Source organism: Engraulis encrasicolus, chromosome 12 (assembly GCF_034702125.1).
Source record: "Engraulis encrasicolus isolate BLACKSEA-1 chromosome 12, IST_EnEncr_1.0, whole genome shotgun sequence".
Classification (NCBI taxonomy): Eukaryota; Metazoa; Chordata; class Actinopteri; order Clupeiformes; family Engraulidae; genus Engraulis; species Engraulis encrasicolus.
This window is the reverse complement of record NC_085868.1, coordinates 3,871,747-3,883,865: the sequence shown is the minus strand read 5'-3', so window position 1 is coordinate 3,883,865 and position 12,119 is coordinate 3,871,747. Positions and strand designations below refer to the sequence as shown.

Below are 12,119 nucleotides of genomic sequence, written 5' to 3'. Positions count from 1 at the left end.
GTTTGCTCAGGATGAGAAGATGGGCACTTTGCTACTGGTTCCTCCAGATCGAGAGGAAAGAATAGAGGGCTGCAGAGGTTAGGAGAGAGTGATAGAGAGGCTGGGGGAGAGGGAGAGAGAGAGGTTTGGAGAGAGTGAGATATAGAGGAATTGGGAGAAAGCGATAGAGCGAGGGGCAGAGATAAAGAGAGGGGTAGAGAGAGAGAGTTTGGGAGAGAGGGATATAGAGGAATTGGAAGAGAGAGATAGAAAAGAGAGGGATAGAGAGAGAGAGGAATAAAGATAAAAAGAGAGGGATAGAGAGAGGAATAAATAAAGATAGAAAAGAGAGATAGAGAGAGAGGTACATAAGCAGAAAGAGAGAGTGAGCGAGAGAGAGAGAGGTTAGGATGAGAAGATGGCCACGTCGCTGCTGGTTCCCCCGGGTCCCGAGAGCTTCCGCCCGTTCTGCCGCGCCTCATTGGCTGCCATCGAGCGGCGAATCGCGGAGGAGCTCGCGCACGCAGCCAGTGACACACGCCGGCGCAATGAGCTCGACAGCCAGGATAGCGGCGGGCCCCATCCCAACACAGACCTGGAGGTAGGGGACGCCCTCTCTCTTCCTCTTTCCCTCTCTCATTCTTTCTCTATGTCTAGCTTTGTAGCCCTCTTTGGCTTGCAACACTAACCACGTTCTCACTATCTCTCTTTCCCTATCCCTATCCCTATCCCTATCTCTATCTCTCTCTCTCTCTCTCTCTCTCTCTCTCTCTCTCTCTCTCTCTCCCTATCCCTCTCTCTCCCTATCCTTATCCCTGTCCACCCCCCATATGGATTAAAATACATAAAATATGCGACACAAATACAATACAAGTATCATTGCGATACATTATGATATTCAGTACACTTCAGTAGGCTAAATGTGAAAAAAGAGCTTAATTAGCAGTTGTTATGTACAAGTTGTTGTGTATGTTATCTAGTCTTAAATCTCACCATAAATTGAATGAAAACCATCAGGTCTGAAAGTTGTGTTTGCTTGTTTGACAGATGCTCGTGAACTATACATGGGGTCACAGTGTTTATCAATACGATGTTATGAGGAGGGGTGAGACACTGGCAGCTAACCACCTTAACTATTTTTTTTGACCGACAGCGGTTTCCAACAATCAGAGGTTGAGTTATTGCACAGTTAGTTTTGCGCAGTCAGGGGAAAACAGACATTTATAACCTGTGTATATAAAACCTCTTTTTTAACTTAATTTTATTTCATTAGGAGTTACTATTTGTTGTCATGAATCTGTGTAGTATATTGTGAAAAGTAGTTTTGTGATATATTGTCAATGTTTTTTTTTGCTCACCGCTACCTGAAGGCTGGCAAATCACTGCCTTTCATCTATGGAGATGTCCCATCCGCACTGGTCTCAGTCCCACTTGAGGACCTCGACACATTCTACAACAACCAGACAGTAAGATTACACACACACACACACACACACACACACACACACACACACACACACACACACACACACACACACACACACACACACACACACACACACACACACACACACACACACACACACATCTAAACACTGTACCCACCAGGTGACCCACAAACTATTCAAAGATTTTGTTTTTACATGGGTCATTCATATTTGTAAGTCAGGTAGTGCAACCAAAGTTAATACCTTTACTGTATGCATTTAATGAGTAAATTACTAATTGGCAATTCATTTAAAAGCTAATATACTCTTGAGGTAATCCAGTAAAAACTAAAAAATGAAAATAAAATTATTTCAGTCATACAAAATTAGCATTAGTTATGTTTGCACCACCCTTTCATCTGCTAACCCATCCCTGCAGACGCAAAGCTTGCATGTAAAAGAGCCACTATGGTATTGCAGGTATTGCAACTATGCTGCTCATTGAAACTGTGCTGCTCATTGCCAAATTTGATCTTTTTTTGCAGCTGAAAATGACTATTTCTTGAAATTCAAAATGGCGGAATTGGGGAAGATCCTCCATTTAACATTAAAAATTCATCTTGTACAGTCATAATGGGTATTTTGAATTTTATGGTGATGATATTGATGAAAAAGGTATGAAGATAGTAAGTTGTATATATATGTGTGTGTGTGTGTGTGTGTGTGTGTGTGTGTGTGTGTGTGTGTGTGTGTGTGTGTGTGTGTGTGTGTGTGTGTGTGTGTGTGTGTGTGCGTGCGTGCGTGTGTGTGTGTGCATGTGTTATGTGTGTGTCAGACCTTCATAGTGTTAAACCGAGGCAAGGCCATCTTCCGCTTCAACGCCACTCCAGCCCTCTACATCCTCAGCCCCTTCAACCCCCTCAGACGCGTCGCCATACGGGTGCTCGTGCACTCATATCCTTTACAATGAACTGCTGGCTGGCTGTGTGTTTGTGTGTGTGTGTTTTTTTTCCTGTGTGTGTGTTTTTCAGTGTGTGTGTGTGTGTGTGTGTGTGTGTGTGTGTGTGTGTGTGTGTGTGTGTGTGTGTGTGTGTGTGTGTGTTTGTATGTATGTGTATGTGTGCGTGTGTGCAATATCTGTGTGTACAGTATGTGTGTGTGCGTGTGTGTGTGTATATGTGTGTGTGTGTGTGTGTGTGTGTGTGTGTGTGTGTGTGTGTGTGTGTGTGTGTGTGTGTGTGTGTGTGTGTGTATGTGTGTGTGTGTGTGTGTGTATTTTCCTTAACAGTGTGTGTACGATGTTCAGCTTTTTCATCATGTGCACTATTTTAACCAACTGCGCCTTCATGACGCTCAGCAATCCACCAGAGTGGGCCAAGAATGTAGAGTAAGTACAACACAACGTGTGTGTGTGTGTGTGTGTGTGTGTGTGTGTGTGTGTGTGTGTGTGTGTGTGTGTGTGTGTGTGTGTGTGTGTGTGTGTGTGTGTGTGTGTGTGTGTGTGTGTGTGTGTGTGTGTGTGCGTGCATGCGTGCGTGTGTGAGACAGAGAGTGTGTGTGTGTGTGCGTGCGCGCTCGTGTGTGTACGTGTACTCTGTTTCTGTTATGTTCCTGATTTATACCTTTGCTCATGGGTTCTGTGTATGTGTGTGTGTGTGTGTGTGTGTGTGTGTGTGTGTGTGTGTGTGTGTGTGTGTGTGTGTGTGTGTGTGTGTGTGTGTGTGTGTGTGGTTATAGGTATACCTTTACAGGTATATATACCTTTGAGTCGCTGATTAAGATCCTGGCACGTGGCTTCTGTGTGGGGAAGTTCACTTTCCTCAGGGATCCCTGGAATTGGTTGGATTTCAGTGTCATACTCATGGCGTGAGTATACACACACGCACACACAGTACACACACACAGACAGACACACACCCACACACTCACACACTCACACACACACACACACACACACACAAACACATTCATACATACACACACACACACATATGCACACGCACAAACCCTCAGTGTACACACACACAAACTATATGTGCACAAACAAACACACACATACACATGACCAGACCTTTACAAGATAAGTAGCAAGATAAACGCACATAAGTGCACACACACACACACACACACACACACACACACACACACACACACACACACACACACACACACACACACACACACACACACACACACACACACACACACACACACACACACACACACACACACACACACACACACACACACACCTAAGGCCTCAGTGCCTTATTGTGTAACAGAGTATGTAATACATTATAATTATGTCCCTCCACTCTGCCATAGGAACACACCACGTGTAGTTATAGTGGACAGTGTAAGTGTATGGCAGGTGCACTGCAACCAGACCTTTCCCTGATTTTACCTTTTGATTCCCTAAATGCAACATATTTATATCCTACTGTACTGTACATGCAAGCCAAACACGGCAAAAGCGACAGCAGCTACTGAAATATTTGGCTTTGATAAATGATAACTTTATTCATGTACTTTTTGTAGTTGTACATGTTAAACACAAGCTTGATAGTTTTAATATTTGCCACGTATCTTGGTCAATGGTAAAAACATTCAAGGAATCATCCTAAAAATCCTAAAATGATTGAATGAATGTTGGAAAATATCAGAAAGTTGTACAAAGTTAAAAACAAAAAACAATCCAGAAGCCACTATGTGCATCAAGGTTGGGAAAAAAGCCCCTTAAAGGGACACTGTGCAGGAAATGGTCAAAAAAGGTACTGCAACTATGCTGCTCATTGAAACTGGGCTGCCTATTGCCAAATTTGATCTTTACATGCAAGTGTACTAAGTAATAAACCAATATTTTCTAGTATGGTCCAAATACAGTCTTTTTTGCAGCTAAAAATGGCTATTTTTGGAAATTCAAATTGGCGGACCATGGAGAAGATCCCCCTTTTCATGTATAAATAGTGCAATTTTTCCAGTCATAATGAATACTTAGAATTTGATGCTGGTGTTAAGTATTCATGAAAAAGGTAACATTAGTGAATGGGCAGCATGAATTCTGGAAATAAACAACTAAAAATCTCACACAGTGTCCCCTTAAATATCCTTCAACTAATGTTGGGACACTGCCAATCTCTACACGTCCACAGACCCTTTTGGCCTAAGTTGGCGCTTTTGCCATATGTGGTCCCCATGTACAGTTAGTGTGAATGGTTCCGCATTCAACTAAACCATACAGGCATAACTATGTATCACACAGGGAAATATGTGCATACGATTGAAAGTGTATGTTTTACCATGTTGCCATGGAAACCTATCCAAATATGCCTCATACTTCTGGCCTATGTCCGCCCTATGACGTCATGCGTTTGACATATACAGAATTCTACGATACTGTACATTGACCCTCATATGGCGTCATAGTATTACAGTATCCCTGGGTACATACCAATCTAGTTCCTCTCGTCCTTGGCTCCTTTCCCGTTGCTTGTCGCCTCGTGATGCGAGGCAAGGCGCCATCGATGATCGAAGTTTCATTAAAGGAGACACAAGGTAGGATTAAAAGGTTAATTGTTAATTGCTGTCCAGAATAAGCTGATGTCCAGAGTAAGCTGTTGCTTAAATGAGCCATAAGTAGGCTAAGTGAATGGTGACTCTCCCAGCCATTTTCTCGCTCCGCTGTCAGAATTCCCCATGTGGAACTTTTGGCTGACAAAGCCGGATGAGCACCGCGGGAAAAGACTTCTCATAGTCATAACAAAAACTGACATGAGGCCTACTTGCTGCTGGAGACATATTCATATTGCATAGACCGTTGGTACTTTGGGATGAAAAACATTCAGGGACTTAGTAGGGGACAGTATTTTTTCCTGATTGTTTAGATTTTGAGACAGGCATTCCGCGGGCAACACTCAAACTCACTCAAACTGCAGAGGGCGACTTTAAGTATCTCGCAGAAGCACAATTCCAAGGTTAGCCTATTTCTTCATTTCCAATGGGATGTTTTATTGCAAAAGTTGCTCTGCCTGGGCTTACAGGTTAAATGACTTACTAACCCCAACTCCGATGAAGTTGGGACGTTTGGTAAACAGTGAATAAAATCAAAATGCTATCATTTTCAAAACATTCAATCTATTCATTAGATGGAGAATAGTGAAAAGACAACATATTAAGTGTTAAAACCGAGAAAAAATATTGTTTTGGGGGACATATGTACTCATTTCTAATTTGATAAATCCAACACGTCTCAAAAGAGTTGGGACGGGGACAATAAATGGCAGCAAATGTCGAGGAAGACTAAAGACAAAACAAAAGACAACACTTAACAGTTAAATACATTAACCGATGAGATGATTTTATATAAAAAACAGTGTTAATTCCTATCTTGGACATGATTTCACCAGCTTAAATGGGGGGTGTATTCCTTGTCATGTTTTGCAATGTTTTCCTTTCTGTAGTGCTTACAGTGTGACAGGTCTTGACCAAAAACCCACCATTTTATCACCTGCTGGTCCTTATGATGGAGCCAAACTGTTAAAACATAGTAGAGAATGCAATTTGACCTCACTATATGGCAGTAATCGAAGATCTCCCTTCAAAATATAATGCATGAGTGGCTTTTCATGCTGTTTAAAACCCATTTATACCATTCAACACTGTATTTAACTCTACAGATGAGTGAGAACATCTTAACCAATGCACTACTGCACCCGCATGCCATCATGGAGGCTGACTTTTGAAGCTAGCACTAACACAAGTTGGATGGTCCATTTTCACTGTAGCACAGGATGTGCAATGCTCTATTATTGTCAAAAAGAATGGACTTCTACAACTTCTGCTGACTTCTGTAAGCAAAGGACAGTTTCCCCATGTCTTCTGGGTCTATTTCAAGTGAGCTCAGGTGCTTAGGAGAATGTTACACCCCTGTATCATTTTCATGCATTAAGCATTCTTAATATGGTCAATTTTCAATAGCTCTAATTCCTGGAGTGCTAGAGTGAGACTACAACCAATATATATTTCATGATGTCATGAACCTATACAATGATTTTATTAACAAAAATATGTCTTATATACACTCAATCATGGTAAATCAAAGGGAATTCAAAAATGTATGTAATAACTATGGTAATTATTCCCTTTGCATCTTTAATTCTGAGTGACTCAGCCTCTCTGTGATGATCTTATACCTGGACACCTATATTGTCCGTCAGTACAATTCATTTTGAAATGTTCTTCTTTGTTGTTTTATCTTATTTGGATGTTTACTAAATTTCACTGATCCCCGTCCCAACTCTTTTGAGACGTGTTGGATTTATCAAGTTAGAAATGAGTACATATATCCCCCAAAACAATATTTTTTCTCGGTTTTAACACTTAATATGTTGTCTTTTCACTATTCTCCATCTAATGAATAGATTGAATGTTTTGAAAATGATAGCATTTTGATTTTATTCACGGTTTACCAAACGTCCCAACTTCATCGGAGTTGGGGTTTGTAATTTATTTCTCCACGGATGAGGAGCAACACTGAGGCAAGAGGCCACAAGCAACAGGAAAGGACAGGAGGTACTAGTTCGACTTGGACCCACTGTATGCTGTGCCCAAAAGTATGGAGGACAATCATATGACATGTGGATGTGTTGTGACCCACTGAGTGCTCCTTTTCCTGTGTTTTAGGTGGATGAATGTGCAAAATGCAAGTGTGTGTGTGTGTGTGTGAGTTTGACTGTGTAAAATGTGTGTGTGTGTGTGTGTGTGTGTGTGTGTGTGTGTGTGTGTGTGTGTGTGTGTGTGTGTGTGTTGTGTGTGTCTGTGTGTGTGTGTGTGTGTGTGTGTGTGTGTGTGTGCGCGCGCGCGCGTGTGTGCGTGCGTGCGTGTGTGCGTGCGTCCGTGTGTGTGCATGTGTGTATGCATGTGTGTGTGGGTTTTTGGGTGTGCACGTGTGTGTACGTGTGTGTATTCCCCATGGTAACTCTGTATTTGATCCTGCAGGTATGTAACAGAGTTTGTAAACCTAGGCAATGTTTCAGCTCTACGCACCTTCAGAGTGCTCAGAGCTTTGAAAACAATCTCTGTTATCCCAGGTAAGGGCTGTGTGTGTGTGCATGCAGATGTGTGTCTGTATGTGTACACGCGGCGTATGTGTGTTTTTATCTCCCCCCAGATGTCAAGTCAGATATGTGTGTGTGTCCATGAGTGCTGTCTCTCCTCTCCTCTCCCTCCTGCTCGCTCCTGGCCTGTCCTGTCCTAACGTGTGTGTGTGTGTGTTCTCGTATGTGTGTGTGTGCGTGCGTATGTGTCTTCTCGTGTGTGCGTGTGTGTTTGTACCCTTTCCCCCGTCCCCTCCCTCTCCCCTCCCCCCCTCCAGATATGTGACCGAGTTTGTGGATCTCGGTAATGTCTCAGCTCTGCGCACCTTTAGAGTTCTGCGGGCTCTCAAAACCATCTCGGTCATCCCAGGTGAGAGCCAGGTGTGGGGGTCACCAGGGGGGGTCATGCAGGGGTCAGGGGTCGCCTGTGGGGGCGTGAGAGGTCGCCAGGGTCAAAAGGTGAAGGTCAAAGGGTTGCAGCGTTTCTAGGAAATGCAGTTGCATAGCAACAGAGCACAGAAATATATTACAGGGCTGCCCCCTTAGTCCACTTGCAATCAAAACAGACCCATCACCAACACACACACACACACACACACACACACACACACACACACACACACACACACACACACACACACACACACACACACACACACACACACACACACACACACACACACACACACACACACACACACACACACACACACACACACACACACCACACTCCCCAATAACCCAACACCCCACCTCCCAATAATGAAAACTTATCACTCACCCTCCAACACCCAGCTTTGCCAATTTGCTCACCTGCTCCCTTCCTTTGTCGCCCTGCCCCCCTCTCACTTCCCAGACAGACTGACCTCTCCCCACCCCACCCCACCCCACCCCCGAGCAAAAGCAGGAATCTCCCCAGCCCTCCTGGATTGGAAACTCACGATTCCGAGCTTTTAACCAATTAAGATTAACCGCATTGGTTAACAAAAGCACTCGCTTATTTTTTGTTTATTTCTTTCTTTTTGTTTTGTTTTTTGTTATCTTTTGGTTGGGTTTTGGTTTATTTTTCTTTGTCTGTCTGTGAGGCGGCTGATCAAGGTGCATTTCCCCTCTCGGCAGCTTTCTCTCTCTCTGTCTCTCTCTCTCGGGGGAAATGGAACAGATAGACCTTATATATGGCTTAAGCTCCACCAACGCTTCCTTTTGCATGAGACATTGCAAAACTCCAGCCGCCATGTCCGACTCTTTTGTATGGGTGTACGTGTGTGTGTGTGTGTGTGTGTGTGTGTGTGTGTGTGTGTGTGTGTGTGTGTGTGTGTGTGTGTGTGTGTGTGTGTGTGTGTGTGTGTGTGTGTGTGTGTGTGTACAGAATGTATCCCCTTTCTCTCCGTCTATGTGTTTTGTGTTCAATGTGCATGCCATTGTTGGATGTCCACACCCGCCCGTAAGTGTGTGTTACATGGCTGTATGCCATGACACACACGCACACACACACACACACACACACACACACACACACACACACACACACACACACACACACACACACACACACACACACACACACACACACACACACACACACACACACACACACACACACACACAGCATGGCTCAATATCAGTAACAACCTCCTTTCTGCTCCAAGCAATCACATGCTTGTAAGCCTTCCAAATGGATGACTAAAAAAAGAGGACATCCAAATTAAACCAGAAGCTGTACACAGAGCACTATGATTTTGAACCAGAAACCAGACAATCATAGTGTGCATTCCGATATGCAGACTTCCGTCCTCCCTTTCTCACTTGCCTGCTTGTGAACTCATGATGATGTCACTGACGACAGAAAATTAATTCAATTTCTTGCAAAAGCACAATTCAAATGTCATTTCCTCATTTGCAACCGGGATGGTGAATGAAGAACAGGCCCCCACAAATTGTTGTGGCTAGGCTAACAGCGGGGAAACTTTATTGTTTTCTCCACTGAGGAGGGGCATCAGCAAAATGCGAGGTCACAAGCACAAGTGGAGGACAGAAGTCCACATATTGGAATGCACACATCCATAGAAACTGTATAGAAGACGGTTTGTGGACCAGAGCAAGCATGCGATTTGTTCTTTGGAGCCCAAAGAAAGTGATTGACATGCCAGCTTCACTGCAGCACTCTCTTTACTAATAACACCATCCAATTAGCAAGCAGCTCCTGTGCCAGGGGCGGGTCTATCTCAATTGGTCTATCAGAGTCTAGTTTAGAGGCTCCCTCTCAACATCTCAATGTGCCCATCCAATGACAACCCCTCGTTGTGTTTGACACATCCTCTTTTTCCCCAAGACACACTCCCCTCTGTGATTGACACGCCCTCTCTGCCAATTATGTTCTTTCTCTGTGATTGACACGCCCTCTCTGCCAATTACATCCTCCCTCTGTCAATCACAATCCTTCTCCACCAATAATACACCCTCTATGCCTATTGTTACAGATGGGACCTACGGCAGCAAGTTCCCTATGAATGCATGGCAGTACATATAAACGGGTAGCGGTTAGCAGAGGGATTGTATGATCATTGTCATATAGAAAGCATATCTGGGTGGTATGATGTTAATTTTATTGATGGGACGGGTGATTGATGGGCCGTAATGGGTAGTATGCCGATACGCCATTGGTTGGGTGTCAGACCAGTCATCTAGGTGGAACTGCACATTTTGCAGAGGTGGAAAGAGTAAAAAAGTTACCCTCAAGTAGAAGTATTTTTACTTTGCCTTGCCGAAATCCTACTCAAGTGAAAGTAAAAGTATCTATCTAAAAATTTACTCAAGTGAAAGTAAAAAGTACTTCACTTAAAATTTGAGTAAAAGTACTCAGATACTTTCAATGTCTTTTTCTGGAATATCATCCTCTAACCTCTATCTAATGTTTTGTGCGCTCCTGCATATTTTTTTAATTTCCAGCAGATTGTTGTATTATTTTGCAATGCAATTTGTCTCTCTATTCATCTATGTTTTTACTCAGTCCAGATTTCTGTGTAATTGTAAAAGTAAAAGTAAAAGTTTAAAAACTACTTGTAAAAGTACAAAGTACTCATAAAAGCTACTCAAGTACAATACTTGATTAGATGTAATTCGTTACTTTCCACCCCTGACATTTTGATGGTACAGTATTAGCAGGAGCCACTAGTGGGAGGAGTACTAGTGGGAGTGTCCCTTCTCTGCTAGTCTCTGCTAGTACACTCTACCCCTTTAGTGGTAAGGTCCAGGTAAAAAAGGGCTTCATTTGAAGATTTGAGATGGAGCCTCTGTGCCTTAACTGAACCACTCTCCAGTTATATTTCGAGGATGTAACTCACTTTTAATGTACCCATCCATTGAGTCCCCAACCCCTTGATCCTGAACTGTCTTCCCCCGCCCCCTTTCCATGACCTTCACCTGACCTCTCTAACCCCTAAACCTCACCCGTCCCTTCCCACTCACTTCTCAATCCCTTGACTCCCCAACCAATGGATCCTGACCTGACCGCCCATTACCCCCGTACTCCCCCTGGACTATTGCCCCCTGCCCCCTTGATCTATTGACTCCATACTATACCCCCCCCCCCCCCCCCCACACACACACACACACACCACCACCACCACCACCTATTGAGCTCTATTGCCTCTGTGATCTATTGACCCCTACCATTCTGACCTATTGACCTCTGACCCTTCCCTAATACCTCCTGACCTATTGCCCCCATTGACCCCTACTGACCCCTGACCTACTGACCTATTGCCCTCTGCTACCCCTCTGACGTGTTGACCTCTACTTATCCTCCCCTGACCTATATGACCTCTAACCCTTCCTTACTCCCCCCTATTGACGCCTACTACCCCCCCTGACCTTTTGACACCCACCCGTTTGCCTATTGGCATCTACTGCCCTCCGGACTTACCCTTCCCTGACCAATATGACCCCTACCCCCCTCAACCATCTACTGCCCCGTATTGGCACTTACTACTCCCTCGAACCTATGTGACCCCTGACCTATATGATCCCTAACCCTTCCACCCTTCCCCTAATCATCCAAACCCTTCTCTAACACACCCCCCCACACACACCCCCTGACCTATTGCCCCTTGCCCCCTTGACCTATTGACCCCTGCTCTCCTCACTGACCTCTCGCCCCCCTGCCCTCCAGGCCTGAAGACCATCGTGGGCGCCCTGATCCAGTCGGTGAAGAAGCTGTCGGACGTGATGATCCTGACCGTCTTCTGCCTGAGCGTCTTCGCTCTGATTGGCCTGCAGCTCTTCATGGGCAACCTGCGGCACAAGTGCGTCCGCGTCTCCCCCTACATGGACGACCCTTCCCTGGCCTCCCTGCCCTCCCCCTCGGCCTCTTTCCCCTCGGCGTTGGCCTTGGCCGATCCCGACCCTGACCCCTCCTCCGTGCTCGCTGGCCTGCAGCAGAACCTGACACAGCTGGACCTGGACCTGGACCAGCAGCTGCTCAACATGAGTCTGGCCTACAACGCTACCTTCAACTGGACGGAGCATGTCAACGATGAAAGTGAGTCACGAGTCAGTGTGCGCGTGCGTATGCGTGTGTGTGTGTGTGTGTGTGTGTGTGTGTGTGTGTGTGTGTGTG

General features: G+C 44.8%; 1 protein-coding gene across 1 annotated transcript in view; it reads left to right on the top strand.

The window, feature by feature from the left end:
- Positions 1 to 338: 338 nt before the first annotated feature.
- scn1lab (sodium channel, voltage-gated, type I like, alpha b) overlaps positions 339 to 12,119 on the top strand; it is a 52,857-nt gene continuing 41,076 nt past the window's right edge. Inside the window, exons 1-8 of the mRNA XM_063211508.1 lie at positions 339 to 580; positions 1,350 to 1,445; positions 2,242 to 2,360; positions 2,704 to 2,793; positions 3,144 to 3,272; positions 7,404 to 7,495; positions 11,673 to 11,815; positions 11,954 to 12,041. Of these exons, the coding sequence (XP_063067578.1) occupies positions 398 to 580; positions 1,350 to 1,445; positions 2,242 to 2,360; positions 2,704 to 2,793; positions 3,144 to 3,272; positions 7,404 to 7,495; positions 11,673 to 11,815; positions 11,954 to 12,041 (940 nt within the window). The 5' untranslated portion in view covers positions 339 to 397. The remainder of the gene's footprint in view (positions 581 to 1,349; positions 1,446 to 2,241; positions 2,361 to 2,703; positions 2,794 to 3,143; positions 3,273 to 7,403; positions 7,496 to 11,672; positions 11,816 to 11,953; positions 12,042 to 12,119) is intronic.